The sequence below is a fragment of the Palaemon carinicauda genome, chromosome 5 (genome assembly GCF_036898095.1).
Source record: "Palaemon carinicauda isolate YSFRI2023 chromosome 5, ASM3689809v2, whole genome shotgun sequence".
Taxonomy (NCBI): Eukaryota; Metazoa; Arthropoda; class Malacostraca; order Decapoda; family Palaemonidae; genus Palaemon; species Palaemon carinicauda.
Genome location: NC_090729.1, coordinates 124,732,531 through 124,754,124, shown reverse-complemented (window position 1 = coordinate 124,754,124; position 21,594 = coordinate 124,732,531). Strand labels below are relative to the sequence as shown.

The following is a 21,594-nucleotide window of genomic DNA, read 5'->3' as shown; positions in this document are numbered from 1 at the left end:
GCCTCATGCTATGCGGCAACCTCCTCAACCCATGAGGCAGGAGCCTCATGCTATGCGGCATCCTCCTCAACCCAGCATGAGCCTCATACCATGCAGCATGAGCCTCATCCCATGCAGCATGAGCCTCATCCCATGCAGCATAAGCCGCATGCCATGCAACATGCTCTGCATACCTTACAGCATGCTCTACATACAGCATGCTCTGCATACCTTACAGCATGCTCTGCATACCTTACAGCATACAACATGCTCTGCATTCCTTACAGCATGCTCTGCATACAGCATGCTCTGCATACCTTACAGCATGCTCTGCATACCTTACAGCATGCTCTGCATACCTTACCGCATGCTCCTCAATCACACATCTTTGGTTGTTGCCAACTCACAAGACTGTCAAGCAGTTTCATAACGTTGCCTTCTGGTCTGCTGCTTTTGCACCAGTGAAACCCTCACTGAGAGAACTTAGCTTTTCTCGGATATGGTTCCTGTAGATGAGAAAGTGCTATTCTCCCTCCTTCTGATATTCCCTTGAGGACTCTGTCATTTGGAGAGGAGCCTTAAGCTGCTTAGCCTCCTATGGACTTTTATTTAAGCATAACATGCTTCCAGGGAGGGTAATGGTTCCGCTTCAGTCGCTAACCCCGTCTGTTGCCACACCTGCTCCCATAGACCTTGAGCTTTGTTGCAAGACATGCAGTCCAAGCTTAGTCCTTGTTAGAGGATTTTTGTTTACGGAGTCAGTGTGTCACTGGGAAGACGTTCAACAACCAGCAGAGGTGACTTGTTGTGACGCAGTGCGGCAACCTCAGCAACCCGATAAGGAGTTGTCTGTACTACCCAGACAGTCTAGACAGTTTCGGGTTGTCGCTGTACTTCCTCGCTTCCCCATGGTTGACAGTTCACAGACTGTGCAGCAGTACCATGATCTTGTGTCCGGCTCCGTCAGACGACTGGCTTTTAAGAGCTCCCACAAGTCGTCGCTGTCTGGAGAATCTCAGATGGACTATGGATCTGACCAAGGAACTGGGCCTCCTGGTCAATTTAGAGGAGTCCCAGCTCGTCCCATCCCAGACCATTGTCTACCTGGGTATGGAGCTTCAGAGTCGAGCTTTTCGGGCTTTTCCGTCGGCCCCAAGGATCTACCAAGCCCTAGAATGCATCCAGAGCATGCTGAGAAGGAACCGATGCTCAGTCAGGTAGTGGATGAGTCTAACAGGGACACTTTCATCGCTGGCCCTGTTCATCGAGTTAGGGAGACTCCACCTCCGCCCCCTTCAGTATCATCTAGCTGCTCACTGGATAAAGGACATGACGCTAGAGACGGTCTCAGTTCCTGTTTCCGAAGAGATGAGGTCTACTCTAACGTGGTGAAAGAACAGCTTTCTTCTCAAGGAAGGTCTACCTTTGGCTGTTCAGAAACCCGACCGCCGTCTCTTCTCGGACGCATCAGACACGGGCTGGGGTGCGACTTTGGACGGACAGGAATGCTTGGGAACATGGAATCAGGAGCAAAGGACACTTCACATCAATTGCAAGGAGCTGTTGGCGGTTCATCTGGCCTTGATAAACTTCAAGTCCCTCCAGCTTAACAAGGTGGTGGAGGTGGACTCCGACAACACCACAGCCTTGGCTTACATCTCCAAGCAGGGAGGTACTCATTCGAGGAAGTTGTTCTAGATCGCAAGGGACCTCCTCATCTGGTCAAAAGATCGAAAGCTCACGCTGGTAACGAGGTTCATTCAGGGCGATATGAATGTCATGGCAGATCGCCTCAGCCGGAAGGGTCAGGTCATCCCCACAGAGTGGACCCTTCACAAGAATGTTTGCAGCAGACTTTGGGCCCTGTGGGGTCAGCCAACCATAGATCTGTTCGCTACCTCGATAACCTAGAGGCTCCCGTTGTATTGTTCTCCGATTCCAGACCCAGCAGCAGTTCACGTGGATGCTTTTCTGCTGGATTGGTCCCATCTCGACCTGTATGCATTCCCGCCGTTCAAGATTGTCAACAGGGTACTTCAGAAGTTCGCCTCTCGCAAAGGGACACGGCTGACGTTGGTTGCTCCCCTCTGGCCCGCGAGAGAATGGTTCATAGAGGTACTGCAATGGCTGGTCGACATTCCCAGGACTCTTCCTCTAGGAGTGGACCTTCTACGTCAACCTCACGTAAAGAAGGTACACCCAAACCTCCACGCTCTTCGTCTGACTGCCTTCAGACTATCGAAAGACTCTCAAGAGCTAGAGGCTTTTCGAAGGAGGCAGCCAGAGCGATTGCCAGAGCAAGGAGGACATCCTCTCTCAGAGTCTATCAGTCTAAATGGGAAGTCTTCCGAAGCTGGTACAAGGCCAATGCAGTTTCCTCAACCAGTACCACTGTAACCCAGATTGCTGACTTCCTGTTACATCTAAGGAACGTAAGATCCCTTTCAGCTCCTACGATCAAGGGTTACAGAAGTATGTTGGCAGCGATTTTCCGCCACAGAGGCTTGGATCTTTCCACCAACAAAGATCTACAGGACCTCCTTAGGTCTTTTGAGACCTCAAAGGAACGTCGGTTGTCCACTCCAGGCTGGAATCTAGACGTGGTCCTAAGGTTCCTTATGTCATCAAGATTTGAACCTCTCCAATCAGCCTCTTTTAAGGACCTCACATTAAAAACTCTTTTCCTCGTGTGCTTGGCAACAGCTAAAAGAGTAAGTGAGATCCACGCCTTCAGCAGGAACATAGTTTTCACATCCGAAACGGCTACATGTTCCTTGCAGCTCGGTTTTTTGCTAAAACGAGCTTCCTTCACGTCCTTGGCCTAAGTCGTTCGAGATCCCAAGCCTGTCCAACTTGGTGGGGAACGAACTGGAGAGAGTACTTTGCCCAGTTAGAGCTCTTAGGTACTATCTAAAAAGGTCATAACCTTTACGAGGACAATCAGAAGCCTTTTGGTGTGCTATCAAGAAGCCTTCTCTTCCAATGTCTAAGAACTCAGTTTCTTACTAAATCAGGCTTCTGATTAGGGAAGCACATTCTCATCTGAAGGAAGAAGACCTTGCTTTGCTGAAGGTAAGGACACATGAAGTGAGAGCTGTGGCTACTTCAGTGGCCTTCAAACAGAACCGTTCTCTGCAGAGTGTTATGGATGCAACCTATTGGAGAAGCAAGTCAGTGTTCGCATCATTCTATCTCAAAGATGTCCAGTCTCTTTACGAGAACTGCTACACCCTGGGACCATTCGTAGCAACGAATGCAGTAGTAGGTGGGGGCTCAGCCACTACATTCCCATAATCCCATAACCTTTTTAACCTTTCTCTTGAATACTTTTTATGGGTTGTACGGTCGGCTAAGAAGCCTTCCACATCCTTGTTGATTTGGCGGGTGGTCAATTCTTTCTTGAGAAGCGCCGAGGTTAAAGGTTGTGATGAGGTCCTTTAGTATGGGTTGCAGCCCTTTATACTTTAGCCACCTAAGAGTCGTTCAGCATCCTAAGAGGACCGCTACGCTCAGTAAGGAAGACGTACTTATTAAAGGCAGAGTAATGGTTCAAGTCGACTTCCTTATCAGGTACTTATTTATTTTTTATTGTTATTTTTGAATAACTAATAAAAATGAAATACGGGATACTTAGCTTCTTTGTTAACATGTATACTGGTCTCCACCCACCACCCTGGGTGTGAATCAGCTACATGATCATCGGGTAAGTTTAATATTGAAAAATGTTATTTTTATTACTAAAATAAATTTTTGAATATACTTACCCGATGATCATGATTTAAATGACCCGCCCTTCCTCCCCATAGAGAACCAGTGGACCGAGGAGAAAATTGAGGTCTTGTTGACAAGAAGTACTGGAGTACCTGACCACAGATGGCGCTGTTGTGTACACCCCCACCTGTATAGCGATCGCTGGCGTATCCCGACCGTAGATTTCTGTCGGGCAACAGAGTTGACAGCTACATGATCATCGGGTAAGTATATTCAAAAATTTATTTTAGTAATAAAAATAACATTTTATTTTATTTTCAGGGTACATGTCAATAAATCCAAACTGCCAAAAGAGAGGCAATTATTAAAAATTCTGCTTATTTTTGTATACTGTATTTATTCTTTATAGTTTATTCTCTACTGTATTTTGTTTCTTTTCCACACGGGACTGTTTAACTTAATGGGGTCCTTGGGTTTGTAGCATTCTGGTTCTCCAACTAGAGATTCCTGCTTGACTAATAATAGCAGTAGTAATAAGGATAATATTATTATTATTATTATTATTGTTATTATTATTATTATTATTATTATTATCATTATTATTATTATTATTATTGATAATAATAATAATAATAATAATAATAATAATTATTATTATTATTATGATGATTATTATGATTATTATTATTCAGGAGAGAGCCCTCTTTCAGGCATGTTATTTTAAAAATGATTGCTGCCTCAGCTTCATTGAGTTTATAAGAAACTTTCTCTTGAGTTTCTGATAAATACTGAGGCAATGAATATGATTAAAAAATTAGAGAAAATTTCTTATTAACACCATATAGCTTAGACAAAAATAATAAAAATGTAATGATAATATATACATACATATACCAAGGCACTTCCCCCAATTTTGGGGGGTAGCCAACATCAAACAAATGAAACAAAAAAGGGGACCTCTCCTCTCTATGTTCCTCCCTGCCTGACGAGGGACTCAACCGAGTTCGACTGGTACTGATGAGGTGCCACAGCCCACCCTCCCCCATTATCCACCACAGATGAAGCTTCATAATGCTGAATCCCCTACTGCTGCTACCTCCGCGGTCATCCAAGGCACCGGAGGAAGCAGCAGGGCCTACCGGAACTGCGTCACAATCGCTCGCCATTCATTCCTATTTCTAGCACGCTCTCTTGCCTCTCTCACATCTATCCTCCTATCACCCAGAGCTTCCTTCACTCCATCCATCCATCCAAACCTTGGCCTTCCTCTTGTACTTCTCCCATAAACTCTTGCATTCATCACCTTCTTTAGCAGACAGCCATTTTCCATTCTCTCATCATGGCCAAACCACCTCAACACATTCATATCCACTCTAGCTGCTAACTCATTTCTTACACCCGTTCTCACCCTCACTACTTCATTCCTAAACCTATCTACTCGAGATACACCAGCCATACTCCTTAGACACTTCATCTCAAACACATTCAATTTCTGTCTCTCCGTCACTTTCATTCCCCACAACTCCGATCCATACATCACAGTTGGTACAATCAGTTTCTCATACAGAACTCTCTTTACATTAATCCCCAACCCTTTATTTTTTACTACTCCCTTAACTGCCCCCAACACTTTGCATCCTTCATTCACTCTGATGTACATCTGCTTCCACTCCACCATTTGCTGCAACAACAGACCCTCAGTACTTAAACTGATCCATCTCCTCAAGTAACTCCATTCAACATGACATTCAACCTCGCACCACCTTCTCTTCTCGTATATCTCATAACCTTACTCTTACCCACATTAACTCTCAACTTCCTACTCTTACCCACATTAACTCTCAACTTCCTTCTCTCACACACCCTTCCAAATTCTGTCACTAATCGGGCAAGTTTCTCTTCCGTGTCTGCAACCAGTACGGTATCATCCGCAAACAACAACTGATTTACCTCCCATTCATGATCATTCTCGTCCAAGCACTTGAGCATTCACCTCTCTCACCACTCCAATCAACATACAAGGTAAACAACCACGGCGACATCACACATCCCTTTCTCAGCCCCAATCTCACCGGAAACCAATCGCTCACTTCATATCGTATCCTAACACATGCTTTACTACCTTTGTAGAAACTTTTCACTGCTTGCAACAACCTTCCACCAACTCCATATAACCTCATCACATTCCACATTGCTTCCCTATCAACTCTATCATATGCTTTCTCCAGATCCATAAACGCAACATACACCTCCTTACCTTTTGCTAAATATTTCTCGCATACTGTAAAAATCTGATTCATACAACCCCTACCTCTTCTAAAACCACCCTGTACTTCTAAGATTGCATTCTCTGCTTTATCCTTAATCCTATTAATCAGTAATCTACCATACACTTTTCCAACTACACTCAACAAACTAATACCCCTTGAATTACAACACTCATGCACATCTCTCTTACCCTTATATAGTGGTACATTACACGCACAAACCCAATCTACTGGTACCATTGACAACACAAAACACATATTAAATAATCTCACCAACCATTCAAGTACAGTCACACCCCCTTCCTTCAACATCTCTGCTCTCACACCATCCATACCAGATGCTTTCCCTACTCTCGTTTCATCTAGTGCTCTCCTCACTTCCTCTCTTGTAATCTCTCTCTCATTCTCATCTCCCATCACCGGTACCTCAACACCTGCTACAGCAATTATATCTGCCTCCCTATTATCCTCAACATTCAGTAAACTTTCAAAATAATAATAATGATAATAATAATAATAAGAGCTCATAGATTTGGGGTCTTTTTGCATTGTATAGAAGCTTGTTTAATTTTTATTTACCAGAAGTGACTTTTTTGCTCAGATTTCTTATCTATTTTCAATTTTCAGCTTGGAGCCGATACTCTAAAACGCAGACAGTTGATGTCACAAAAATTGAGGAAAGGGATTCAGTTACACAATGAAGGAAAAGATATGTTACAGACAGAAAGGAGAATATATATTTATTTTCCACGTCCAGATGAGCACCATCATCGTCTTAATAAATGTGTAAGTTCTGTGTTTTGTTTTACATTATTTTAGAGTAACTAAGAACACCACAGCTTTAGAAAATGTTTGAAGCAAATTATCATCAATAAAGTTTCTTAAAGGAATAATGTAAGCATGTAATCATTACTGATTGATTGTTTACAAAAAAATTTGTTAACTATGTCTAGTATAAGGAAAAAAATTATATTCTAAAGTATACAGTATGCATATAAAAACATAAAAAAAACCACTTGATTGGCAAGAGCCAAAAATTTCCTGCCGAAGTACAGATATTGTGAAAGATTGAACACCATTTCACCCAATCTTCCAGATAACCAAGCATTATCTGTAAAAAAAGAATCTATAAACACTATTATTTGAACTTTAGGATTGGTGTTTGTTTGGAAATTTTTCTTCCCTTTTTTGGTTAGCATCTATAAAAAGGATTAACAAGAAAATAAATTTAATAGAACTTTTATTTTATGTGGCCAAATTAGATGAAAACGTGTATAAATGACTAATAAACAGCTTTACTGTAGTCCCTCAGTTTAAAACATTCAGTAACTTCAGTAGAATAAGCCATCATCATTATTATTATTAAGGTATTTCAACAGGTCCTCTGGAGTTATAACCGGAAACGTTAACCCTCTGAGGATCTATCTGTTCGTGTAGCTACTGTACTGTATATAGAAAATCTATTCAGCATGCTAGTGCTATTTTCAGTTTCTATCTTTATTTTTTTGTTAGTTACACTACAAAATGTCAACAAGTACTGTAGGTTGACACATGACATTATTGCTCATCATAAAAAAGTTTGCAAGTCATGAGCCTGACAGCGTTTTGTCATGGCCGGGATCACCAGGGGTTAAAAAGTTGAGATATTCCTCTTGCTAATTATCATTTATGTACAGTACCTTGCACTGAATATAAAGTACTTTATATTGTTTAATTACATAATTTTTCATATTTTCAATGCTTGTCTGTACCCCTCATTCAATATGCTACCACAAATCTTAACAGTATTATCGAGGTACTAAAAGGTTCAAAATACAACTTAACTTGATGCTACATTTCTTACGTGTTATATAGTTTGATTATAGGAATTTCACTCAGAAGTTCAAACAAATGGCAAATACATTCTTACTGAGAAATCTCACTTGAGATCTGTGACACAGGTATTACTTTTTCATTTTTTTTTTATGTTTTAAATAGTTCATTTTTTAGTTTTATAATTTTTTTCTGTACTGAGCTACTTTCACTTGAGCTTGCAGTGTTCTGCTTTTACAACAAAGGTTGCAGCTTTTCTAGTCATAATTGTTGTCATAATGATAATTATAATCATAGTAATACAGGTAACTTTAATTTTAAGAATACTACTGTACACTTAGTTCTAATCCTGTCTATATTATTGCATAATTCTATTTCAAAAGTTTCAACATTAGGATGTTAAAGATGATACCCGAGCTTAGAAAATCCTTTCCTAAGCATTTGACAAATTCAGATTCTTCTCTGATATGAGCAAATTAGAAATAATTTGTAGATACTCTTTTTTTTCTCGGTAAAATTTCTCTTTATGTAATACTGTATACATTTTATGAATAACACTAGTGAGTCATTTGCAATCTCTACATACATGTTGAAAGGTATTTGTTTTTTTATATTATAGTCTTTTTGAAAAATTTAAAGAAAATCAAGTAACAAATCCTGCACTAAAATTTTAGGGACTTGAGTTATATTTTGTCTTAATAGTTTTTAATCTGCAATTGATTGAAAGGATGTAAGATTATTCAGTGGTATAGTAATTATTTACATGGAAAGACGATGCTTAAATAAAGCAATGCAACCTAGGCTGAAGAAATCTAGAAAAGAAACTTCATTACTATCTATAGAGCGCCATGCAAATCGCAGAGAAACCCAAAAGAGCAAGTGAATGTGATAGAGTATCATATTGTCTAACATTCCTATATTTTTTCTTTTATTTTATCTGTCTATAACATGGAAAATGTCTTTTTACAATAAGTACATGCTCACAACAAAACTTTTAAATTAAGTCATATTACAGTATTCATTTTGACATGTAATTATTTTAAATCAATGGCCTATTAGCGTGTTGGGTTAATCAGGTTTCTTTGATGCATGATTAAAATTTAAACCCTAGCCATTTCTCACCCTTTCATATGTCCTTTTTTTTTCAACTCACAATCCTAACGTTTTGTTTTGAATCAGATTTTTATTAAATACGCCATGATAAAGTAGGTGTATTTTGCTCTGAAATGCCACAAGCTGGAGTAATGTAACATAACTAGCTGTAGTAACTTGGCAGACAGCAAAGATAGTATAATGTTACATATCACAGCTGAGACAAACAGAACTTGTAAGGGACTTAGTGACTGAAAGAGTTAATGTACAGACAGTAAGTTATATAAAAATTATAAAAGGGTTTTCCCAGTTTTTTAATACAAAAATTATAAAAGGGTTTTCCCAGTTTTTTAAAGGTTTAAAGTATATGGTACAGTAAATACAAACCCCTATAAAAACTGTTGGTTAATAGGAAATTTAATCTTCATTACACAGTAAAATTCAGGATATATGTATTTTATTATTCAGGTATTTAATATTTATACTGTATTTATAAACTATATGTAAGTAAGCTATCTCGCTTGTAGTAAGGCATTCAAAGATATAAAATGTTATTTTTATTACTAAAATAAATTTTTGAATATACTTACCCGATGATCATGTAGCTGTCAACTCCGTTGCCCGACAGAAATCTACGGTCGGGATACGCCAGCGATCGCTTATACAGGTGGGGGTGTACTCACCAGCGCCATCTGTGGTCAGGTACTCCAGTACTTCTTGTCAACAAGACCTCAATTTTCTCCTCGGTCCACTGGTTCTCTAAGGGGAGGAAGGGCGGGTCATTTAAATCATGATCATCGGGTAAGTATATTCAAAAATTTATTTTAGTAATAAAAATAAAATTTTTCAATATTAATCTTACCCGATGATCATGTAGCTGATTCACACCCAGGGTGGTGGGTGGAGACCAGTATACATGTTAACAAAGAAGCTAAGTATCCCGTATTTCATTTTTATTAGTTATTCAAAATAACCATAAAAAATAAATAAGTACCTGGTAAGGAAGTCGACTTGAACCATTACTCTGCCTTTAATAAGTACGTCTTCCTTACTGAGCGTAGCGGTCCTCTTAGGATGCTGAACGACTCTTAGGTGGCTGAAGTATAAAGGGCTGCAACCTATACTAAAGGACCTCATCACAACCTCTAACCTAGGCGCTTCTCAAGAAAGAATTGACCACCCGCCAAATCAACCAGGATGCGGAAGGCTTCTTAGCCGACCGTACAACCCAAAAACAACAATAAAAGCAATCAAGAGAAAGGTTAAAAAGGTTATGGGATTATGGGAATGTAGTGGCTGAGCCCTCACCTACTACTGCACTCGCTGCTACGAATGGTCCCAGGGTGTAGCAGTTCTCGTAAAGAGACTGGACATCTTTGAGATAGAATGATGCGAACACTGACTTGCTTCTCCAATAGGTTGCATCCATAACACTCTGCAGAGAACGGTTCTGTTTGAAGGCCACTGAAGTAGCCACAGCTCTCACTTCATGTGTCCTTACCTTCAGTAAAGCAAGGTCTTCTTCCTTCATATGAGAATGAGCTTCTCTAATCAGAAGCCTGATGTAGTAAGAAACTGCGTTCTTAGACATTGGTAGCGAAGGCTTCTTAACAGCACACCATAAGGCTTCTGATTGTCCTCGTAAAGGTTTTAACCTTTTCAGATAGTACCTAAGAGCTCTGACTGGGCAAAGTACTCTCTCCAGCTCGTTACCCACCAAGTTGGATAGGCTAGGGATCTCGAACGATTTAGGCCAAGGACGTGAAGGAAGCTCGTTTTTAGCCAAAAAACCGAGCTGCAAGGAACATGTAGCCGTTTCCGATGTGAAACCTATGTTCCTGCTGAAGGCGTGGATCTCACTTACTCTCTTAGCTGTTGCTAGGCATACTAGGAAAAGAGTTTTTAATGTGAGGTCCTTGAAAGAGGCTGATTGGAGCGGTTCAAATCTAGATGACATCAGGAACCTTAGGACCACGTCTAGATTCCAGCCTGGAGTGGACAACCGACGTTCCTTAGAGGTCTCAAAAGATCTAAGGATGTCCTGCAGATCTTTGTTGGAGGAAAGATCCAAGCCTCTGTGGCGGAAAACCGCTGCCAACATACTTCTATAACCCTTGATCGTAGGAGCTGATAGGGATCTAACATTCCTTAGATGTAACAGGAAGTCAGCAATCTGGGTTACAGTGGTATTGGTTGAGGAAACTGCATTGGCCTTGCACCAGTTTCTGAAGACTTCCCATTTAGATTGATAGACTCTGAGAGTGGATGTCCTCCTAGCTCTAGCAATCGCTCTGGCTGCCTCCTTCGAAAAGCCTCTAGCTCTTGAGAGTCTTTCGATAGTCTGAAGGCAGTCAGACGAAGAGCGTGGAGGCTTGGGTGTACCTTCTTTACGTGAGGTTGACGTAGAAGGTCCACTCTTAGAGGAAGAGTCCTGGGAACGTCGACCAGCCATTGCAGTACCTCTGTGAACCATTCTCTCGCGGGCCAGAGGGGAGCAACCAATGTCAGCCGTGTCCCTTTGTGAGAGGCGAATTTCTGAAGTACCCTGTTGACAATCTTGAACGGCGGGAATGCATACAGGTCGAGATGGGACCAATCCAGCAGAAAAGCATCCACGTGAACTGCTGCCGGGTCTGGAATCGGCGAACAATACAATGGGAGCCTCTTGGTCATCGAGGTAGTGAACAGATCTATGGTTGGCTGACCCCACAGGGACCAAAGTCTGCTGCAAACATTCTTGTGAAGGGTCCACTCTGTGGGGATGACCTGACCCTTCCGGCTGAGGCGATCTGCCATGACATTCATATCGCCCTGAATGAACCTCGTTACCAGCGTGAGCCTTCGATCTTTTGACCAAATGAGGAGGTCCCTTGCGATCTCGAACAACTTCCTCGAATGAGTCCCCCCCTGCTTGGAGATGTAAGCCAAGGCTGTGGTGTTGTCGGAGTTCACCTCCACCACCTTGTTTAGCTGGAGGGACTTGAAGTTCATTAAGGCCAGATGAACCGCCAACAACTCCTTGCAATTGATGTGGAGTGTTCTTTGTTCCTGATTCCATGTTCCCGAGCATTCCTGTCCGTCCAATGTCGCACCCCAGCCCGAGTCTGATGCGTCCGAGAAGAGATGGTGGTCGGGGGTCTGAACAGCTAACGAAAGACCTTCCTTGAGAAGAATGCTGTTCTTCCACCACGTTAGAGTAGACCTCATCTCTTCGGAAACAGGAATTGAGACCGTCTCTAGCGTCATGTCCTTGATCCAGTGAGCAGCCAGATGATACTGAAGGGGGCGGAGGTGGAGTCTCCCTAACTCGATGAACAGGGCCAGCGATGAAAGTGTCCCTGTTAGACTCATCCACTGCCTTACTGAGCATCGGCTCCTTCTCAGCATGCTCAGGATGCACTCTAGGGCTTGGTTGATCCTTGGGGCCGACGGAAAAGCCCGAAAAGCTCGACTCTGAATCTCCATACCCAGGTAAACAATGGTCTGGGATGGGACGAGCTGGGACTTCTCTAAATTGACCAGGAGGCCCAGTTCCTTGGTCAGATCCATAGTCCATCTGAGATTCTCCAGACAGCGACGACTTGTGGGAGCTCTTAAAAGCCAGTCGTCTAAATAGAGGGAGGCTCTGATGTCTGCCAAGTGAAGGAATTTCGCAATATTCCTCATCAGTCGCGTAAACACAAGAGGTGCCGTGCTTAGGCCAAAACACAGGGCTTGGAACTGGTACACAACCTTTCCATAGACGAATCTCAGGAAAGGTTGGGAGTCTGGATGGATGGGGACGTGAAAGTATGCGTCTTTCAGGTCTAACGAGACCATCCAGTCCTCCTGCCTGACCGCTGCTAGGACCGACTTCGTCGTCTCCATAGTGAACGTCTGCTTGGTGACATAAGCATTGAGCGCACTGACGTCCAGCACCGGCCTCCAACCTCCTGTCTTCTTGGCTACCAGGAAGAGACGGTTGTAAAAGCCCGGGGATTGATGGTCCCGGACTATGACCACTGCCTCCTTCTGTAGCAAGAGCGACACCTCTTGTTGCAACGCTAGCCTCTTGTCCTTCTCCTTGTAGTTGGGAGAGAGGTTGATGGGAGATGTAGCTAGAGGGGGATTGCGGCAGAACGGAATTCTGTATCCCTCCCTCAGCCACTTCACAGACTGAGCGTCTGCACCTCTGCTCTCCCAAGCTTGCCAGAAGGTCTTGAGTCTGGCTCCTACAGCTGTCTGGAGAGGAGGGAAGTCAAAACTTGCCTCTTGTGGACTTGGAACCCTTCTTGGGCTTGCCACGGTTACTGTCTGCACTGGTACCTCCTCTGCTGGAGGTTCTGCCACGAAAGGGTGGGATGAACCTGGAAGCAGGAGTATCAACTGCTAGAGGGCGGTAAGGTTTAGTCACGGAAGGTAAGGTCTTAGCCTTACGTGCAGAAGAAGCCATGAGGTCATGCGTATCCTTCTGGAGAAGAGAGGCAGTCATCCCCTTAATTAATTCCTCCGGAAACAGACACTTGGACAGAGGAGCAAAAAGTAACTCTGACCTCTGGCAAGGGGTGATACCAGCAGATAAGAAGGAGCACAGATGTTCCCTTTTCTTGAGGACCCCTGATACATAAGAAGCCGCAAGCTCGCCAGACCCATCTCGTATTGCCTTCTCCATGCTGGACATGATCAGCATGGCTGAGTCCTTGTCAGAAGGGGCAGTCTTCCTGCTTAAGGCTCCCAGACACCAATCGAGGAAGTTGAATATCTCGAAGGCACGAAAGACTCCCCTTAACAAGTGATCAAGATCTGTAGGGGACCAGCAGATCTTCGAACGTCTCATAGCCAACCTGCGGGGAGAGTCAACCAGACTTGAGAAGTCGGCCTGGGCAGAGGCAGGAACCCCCAAGCCAGGTTCCTCTCCCGTGGCATACCAGACGCCCGACTTAGAAGCCAGCTTGGGAGGAGGAAACACAAAAGAGGTCCTTCCCAGTTGCTTCTTGGACTGCAACCAATCCCCCATAACCCTCAAAGCTCTCCTTGAAGATCTGGCAAGAACAAGCTTGGTGAAGGCAGGCGCAGTAGACTGCATGCCCAGAGCAAACTCGGAGGGAGGAGAACGAGGGGTTGCAGACACAAAGTGTTCAGGGTACAACTCTCTGAACAAAGCAAGGACTTTGCGGAAGTCTAAGGAGGGTGGCGAAGACTTGTGTCCTTCAACATCAGAATGAGGATCATCAAGATGAGCAGCTTCATCCTCAGAAGCCTCCTCACCCGACAGTTGAGTTGTAAGAGGCAAAGGCAGAGCAGCAAGCTGAACGGGTGAATCCTGCAGAACGGGTGCATGCGTACCTGCGGATCCATCATGCCTCTGCTGGACAGACTGTGAGCTGGCAACAACAAAAGCAGAGGGCCGGTGTGAGGGAGGCTCTGCGGTGGGCTGAGGAGCATGCGGTGTGGTATGCAGAGCATGCTGTGAGGCATGCGGCTCATGCTGCATGGCATGCGGCTCATGCTGCATGGGATGCGGCTCATGCTGCATGGTATGCGGCTCATGCTGCATGGCATGCGGCTCATGCTGCATGGGATGAGGCTCATGCTGCATGGTATGAGGCTCATGCTGCATGGAATGCGGCTCATGCTGTAAGGTCTGCAGAGCATGCTGCATGGGCTGAGGACAGCGCAACTGTGGAGGAGCTCTCACAGGAGGAGGGATGTTAATCTTCTCTGCCTGATAATCCTGCATAAAAGCCGCAAGCTGAGACTGCATAGTCTGCAGCATGGACCACTTAGGGTCTACTGTGGTTGGAGCAGAGGCCTGTTGAGGGACCACTCTACCTCTCTTGGGAGGTGTGCAGTCATCCGATGACTGCGGCGAGTCCGAACTGACCCAGTGGCTACACCTGGGCCGTTGGACTAGCTCTGAAGGGACTTTACGCTTAAGCGGTCGTGAGACCTTAGTCCACCGTTTCCTCCTGGAAACCTCTTCCACAGACGAGGAATGTAAGGGCTCATTCGTCTGGGAGTGGAAGGGACGATCCTTAGCAGATACGTCCGCAACCACTGAGGATACATCTGTGCGCCGATCAAGGCCTGCCGAACCCTTTGGTCCTTCGACATTGCTTCTCCCCTGCTCTTGGGAGCTTGCAAGAGGTCCCGGACTGGGCGGACGACTGGCACGCACAGATGTATCCTCATGCGCAACACTGACACTGACACTATGCACAGCACTTGCACTAACACTTCCCACTGCACTCTTCGCTTTCAGCTCTCTGACATCCGCCAAGAGCTGATTGCGGTCACTAACCAACGACTCCACCTTATCACCGAGAGCCTGAATGGCACGCAACATATCAGCCATTGCAGGCTGAGCACTCGTAGCAGGTTCGGGGGTCACCACCACAGGGGAAGGAAAAGGTTGAGGGGCATGGGGAGAGGAAATATCCAAAGAGCGAGAAGAACTCCTCCTATCTCTCTCCTTCTCTAACCTACGAGTATATCTGAGGAATTCATTAAAATCGAATTCCGAAAGCCCAGCACATTCCCCACATCGATCTTCCAATTGACAGGATTTTCCCCTACAATTGGAACATACGGTGTGAGGATCAACAGAGGCCTTCGGAAGACGCCTATTACAAGTCCTAACACTACATCGCCTATATTTAGGAACTTGGGAAGTGTCAGACATCTTGAATTCTAGAAGTAGTCAAAGGGGGAATTCCAAAGTAAAGCAAAGATCGTTAACCAATGAATCAAATTAATACCAAAAGCTTGCTAAGCTAAGGCTAAAGCTTCCTGTACAGCGAAGGCTAAATTTCAGAGCAAATACTTCACCAAATCGTGAACAAAAGACTCCAAAATCAACAGCGTATCCATGTAGGTCTTGCCGGTGGCACGACAGAGGAAAAATTGAGGTCTTGTTGACAAGAAGTACTGGAGTACCTGACCACAGATGGCGCTGGTGAGTACACCCCCACCTGTATAAGCGATCGCTGGCGTATCCCGACCGTAGATTTCTGTCGGGCAACGGAGTTGACAGCTACATGATCATCGGGTAAGATTAATATTGAAAAAGTAAGTTTAATGATTCATTCATCACCATACTCTCTCTTTATATTTCAGAGTTCCAATGGTTCAACAAAGCCTTTTGAACCAGTTGACCCTAGAATACTGAAAAAGATTCATTCATTAGTAAGCCAAGGGTTAACCGGAACAAAGAAAATAAGAGAACATGTCAGTGATTATGTGAGAGAAATCCTTCCTGATGGTTCACCAGCTGCTGATAGATGTCGCTATAATCCAAGTGACCAAGATATAAAGAATGCAATGAAAAAGGTAAGCTTAATTTTTTATATTGAAATTAATGACAACAAATTCAAAGTTGAATTACAGATGAATTCTTTCTGTGTTGTATTATTTTTTTTCATACATAATTTTGTTAAATACTAGTATTGACAATTTCTCCAACTGTGTTTTCATTCTGTTTCAAATCTTCTCAAGTATTCACACACACACACACACACACACACACACACACACATACACACACACTCTCTCTCTCTCTCTCTCTCTCTCTCTCTCTCTCTCTCTCTCTCTCTCTCTCTCTCTCTCTCATTGAAATGTTGAATATATCTTTCAGGCTCAAGTAGAAATAAGGAAAGCAAAAAGAAAAGCAACTGAACAACAGTGTGTTGTGTTGATGCATGGTATACGTGAGCATTTGACGACCCTTAAAAATGAAAAGTACCTGGTGCAGTTACGAGATCATCTAAGTCATCTCAATGCACTTGTCAAAAATGAGGAATCCTTGGAGTCTCTATTACTATGGTCTGTATCATTATCATTTGGTATTTAAATGTATCCATAAATTATTTTATGACTCCTCTTTCCTTTACAAAAACTTTGCAGTATTTTTTGATTTGTCCTTATTAGTTCTGATATTGAGTACAGCATGCATCACTTCATTGTCTTTTGTTATTTATAAATTTGCTTCTTCCTTTATTTTTTTTTATTTTTCTTTCTATAAATTGTGTTTAAAACTTAGGTATACTGTACTTTCTTTTACCTTTGCACAGCTTGATATGAATACCTGTTGTAGATTTTGTTGTTTTTCAGTAGGACTTACAAGTACATTTTAATAGAATTGAGATGGGTTTCTCTGTCTTGGTTACAGAAACAGTACATTTAGGTACTCCATTGAGTATTCAAAGTACTTCAGGGGCTTTTGGGTACAAATAATATCAAGTTTCCATATTTCCAATTTATTCTAATAAGATGAAATGTTAGGCATTTTGAGCCTTTCTTATTGAGACTTGCAGTACCTATCAATCATCATAGTAGTATTTCTTTGAATCTTCCCAAAATTCATTGCTGTAGCTCTTGTGGAAGGAAGTGATGCAACTACCTAATCTAAATTAAAAAATTGGTTGTTTCTCTACTACCAGGTTGATACTCCTAATTTTCCCAATGCTCCCCTGGCCATTTGTGCAGCTATTGCCTCTCCATGGTGGCAACCTGGGCTAACACATGGCTGCCTTTGTTCTAGCTGGTCATTTTCCTCTGGTCATCTATGGTACAGTACCCGCACCCACATCTTTCGACCCCTTTTTTTACCCCCTAGTATTTTCTGTTTGTGTTTGCTGTTTTTGGCACAGGATAGAAAGGTATGTCTCCTAAATTTGTTAAAGCATAGATTACAAGGTTAGGAAACACTACACATGGGTTTTTGAACCTCACACAAGCTGGACCATCCGAGGAGTGCTTTTCTTCCTCATATCAGATGGAAGCCTAGCTGAATTATGCAGATTCTAGGAACAAAGAGAGGGATGCTCAGCATTAGAAGAGGGTACATAGCAGATTTTGTACTGAATAATCAAGTGATTCATTGGAGTTGCCCAGGGTAACTTTGGCAGAAGTAGGCAAGACTAGTGAAGAAGCCATGGCTAATTTATACCCTTCTGAGAATAGTACAGTACAAAGGAAGAAGTGACAAAGACTATGAGAGGTAAGTTAGCTTCTATACTACTGTATAAGATATATTAAGGATTTTAGATCTAAGTGGGAAGAGCCATGTTGGCGACCTAGCAGTAGCAATAGCGTATCTGATAATATCGTAGACGGATTTCGGCCATATTCCTTCGCGATCACACTTACCCACATGCTAGCCTTGTATTCCTTGATTATTTCCAGCTTCGTCTCCATAGAAAGCATGATCCTCCTCTTTCCCAGGACATCAGCAACTTTCTTGGTACCCATGGCTAATAACGTAACGTAATATCACACATGATACAGTACAATAGTTACAAAACCGAAATCACAAACACTAAGTCAACGCGTACGATACCGCTGCCGAAACAAAAAGAAATAGGAACGCCAATGAGAAGATGCATGATGGGATACATTACAGTAGATGCTGACCAATAGGAGAGCAGGATCTTATGGTGGTAACTAGCATCTGAGTAGGGAGATAACCAATGAGAGCGCGAGAGGATAGTGGCAAGTTTACGGGCTGGCGGCGCTCGAATTTTAAAATCAGTCTCGAACCCGGTCGGGCTCTCGTACCGTATCTCCTTTTGTTGCCCGAGACATTTTTCGTGATACGAGTCATAAAATTTCTTCGCATCTCCTTTCACAGAGTGGAAATTTCGTGAGCAGATTCTTTCGTGTCGAGAGATATGACTGTAGTATGTAGCTTTAGTGTAGGTGCTCATTCATTTCTAAGAGGTAACTAACTAGAGCTAAAGCAGCTGTGCGTTTGTCCAGATTACCACAATATGTAGTAGAGGTGAAAGCTGCATGTATGGCTAGTGTGTTATGGAGAGTGTGCATATCATATTAGGTAAGGAAATCTTTTATTTTTCTGTTAAACAGAAATTAACTTTGATAAGTATTTATTCTATTATAAAAAATATTTTATGGATATTTCTTGAGCAAATTTTATACTTTTAATCTAATCCTAAAGTTTTGCTTAATTGTTTAGGAATATATCATTTCAACTTTCCTGGCAATTCTTAATGCAAAGTATTAAATTAAGAAACTTTTTAAAATCTCTATTAGGAGCATATACCAAAATTTTCTTGCTTTATCATATTTTTATTTGGTAAATGGTTTAAAACAACATTGTTAATGTTATTCTGTTTGACAACTTTTTAGTTAGAAATTGACCCAAATTCTTGACAATAAAGACAACAGGAATTGTATTCTCATTAAAATAAGAATTTTTTGACTAGGAACATATAAAGGATTTGTAGTCTGATATTTTTAAAAGAACTGTCAGAAATATAACCGACAAAAAACAAATTTGAATAACCAGCAGCAGCAGTATACAAAGTGTAGTAAATAGTAATATGAGAGCGACAATATGTCTGTTTCTTCAGGTGATATCTCATGACTTAATCTGAGAAGAGAATGGAAAAATGCTAAACCTTCAATATTTTCAAACTATCCATACATTTTCTTTTCTGAGTATCAAATATTTATACATCTAAGGCACCGCAATTGTCAAGTGGAATTTTATATTTGATATGATCTTGATGGCTGCTCCATCATCATTTTCTTTAATGACCTCATGAGCAGGGATCCGACACAGTTCAACAATTATGTCACCTCCATATGAATTGTGGAAGTTTCATTGTTGGTCAAGGGAATATTTTGGAGAGGAATTTTTGAGTTATTGCAGTCCTATATAGATGAACCTTCAAACTTTTGTGGAAATTTATTATTATAATCTTGGAAACAGATAAGGTTATGCACAATTCTGGTGTGAAAAGAGGCAACATTATCTACATTAAGTAATGAGTATTTGAGGTCTTCTAACCCACAATTTTTTAACAATGTGCAAACTTATGGGAAGTTGTAATCCTCCACAGCATGCTACTTAAGGCATTTGTGTGTTTATTTATGATATATGATATAAGTGGGTATGTGTTAATTATGTTGGTTAAATCTGGTAAAGTATTAAGAATTTTGTGCTTAGATATATTTTAAATCAAATGAACGCACTTTTGTAATGCAAACAGTATAGAAAAGAAATGGCATTTAATGAATCAATCTTATTCTGCTTCCAGTTATCAAACAAGTACTGATAATGAACAACAGACCCAGCCTTCAGGAAAGAAAATTAAAGGACATCACCTCAAGGAAGAGATTTCTATAACTGGTACAGAGATTGTAGAAGCCCCAGAACAGACTTTATTTACAACAGATTATACCAGTAATGAAACTGTTCCTTCTCAACATCCCACAAAAGCAATAGATGTAAAAGCAGAGCACATTGAGCCAATACTAGAGATACCAGGAGTTGCAGCACCATCTACCTATACCTACAGTAATACATATGAAAACAGAGAGCCAAATCAGGTAGGTTAGGAAAAAAGTCTCATATTCAGTTCCAGGGAGATTGAAATTTTGTCTAAACAAATTTCCACATCACAAAAGCCCCATTACTCAACTCACTTTGCCTATTGGGCAATTGCTTCTCTCTTCCCTTGGGTCATCTGTTAAAAATTGTAATTCTAACATGAATATAAACTTTCATAACCAAAACAAAATAAGCAAACAAAGTATTAGTGAGGAGAAAATTATCAAGTGTACCAATTTTCTTCCAAAGCCTAAAAAGAATTTTAGATGAATTCCAAGTAATCTGAGAAGTCCATATTTTTACAAAGTATTATTGAACAAAAACTGTTATTTCTTATCTTTTGCAGATTATTTACCAAGAAGAAGTTCCACAGAATCATGATGGCCAAGTAGAAGGTGTGACTCAGATTTACTATTACCAGAAGATTCCTTCTCAGGGAGATATATATACAATTTCAAATCAACCTGATTGCAGTCAGGTGCCATATAATATCACTGAATTTATCAAAGATCCACTGACTTGAATTATTATTACAAGGGAAATTACTTTAAAATTCCACAGAAGCAGCAAAAATTGATTTGAATTGCTGTAAAACAGATACAATTTGTAAATTATAATTTTTCTAAGCCAGTTCTAATTTTAAAGCATGGTATGGGTGAATTAAAACTGTATGGACTGTATTATTTGTATATTGAAGAGGACTGTATTATTTGTATATCGAAGAAAAGTGAGTGGATGCAAGAGTGTGAAATGATGAGAAAGTAGAAGAGGAATGAGTGTGAAATGATGAGAAAGTAGAAGAGGAATTCAAAGAAAATGAACTGTATATTATACTTGTAGTTTTGCATATAAAGTGCTGTAACGATGTATCATAAATTTTTTATTTGATTTACTCTTTGGGAGTAAACAGTGTACAGTATAATAATGTTATTTTCATTAGTAAAATAAATTTTTGAATATACTTACCCGGTGATCATATAGCTGTCAGCTCTGCTGCCCGACAAAAAAAAAAACCTACGGACGGAATACGCCAGCGATCGCTATACAGGTGGGGGTGTACATCAACAGCGCCATCTGTCGAGCAGGTACTCAAGTACTCGATGTCAACACAGAACCAATTTTCTCCTCGGTCCACTGGGTCTCTATTGGGGAGGAAGGGTGGGTCCTTTAATTTATGATCACCGGGTAAGTATATTCAAAAATTTATTTTACTAATGAAAATAACATTTTTCAATATTAAACTTACCCGGTGATCATATAGCTGATTCACACCCAGGGGGGTGGGTAGAGACCAGCATATATGTTAACATTAAGAGCTAAGTATTCCGTATTTCATTTTAGCAGTTATTCAAAATAACAAACATAAAATTAATAAGTACCTGGTAAGGAAGTCGACTTGAA

General features: G+C 41.6%; 1 protein-coding gene across 4 annotated transcripts in view; it reads left to right on the top strand.

The window, feature by feature from the left end:
- Positions 1–21,139, top strand: part of LOC137641471 (uncharacterized) — a 91,661-nt gene extending 70,522 nt beyond the window's left edge. For all 4 annotated transcript variants that reach the window (XM_068374063.1, XM_068374062.1, XM_068374061.1 and 1 more), the window contains exons 5-9: positions 6,585–6,743; positions 15,957–16,169; positions 16,474–16,661; positions 19,901–20,192; positions 20,540–21,139. In XM_068374063.1, coding sequence (XP_068230164.1) covers positions 6,585–6,743; positions 15,957–16,169; positions 16,474–16,661; positions 19,901–20,192; positions 20,540–20,716 — 1,029 coding nt within the window. In that variant the 3' untranslated portion in view covers positions 20,717–21,139. The remainder of the gene's footprint in view (positions 1–6,584; positions 6,744–15,956; positions 16,170–16,473; positions 16,662–19,900; positions 20,193–20,539) is intronic.
- The last annotated feature ends 455 nt before the right edge of the window (positions 21,140–21,594 follow it).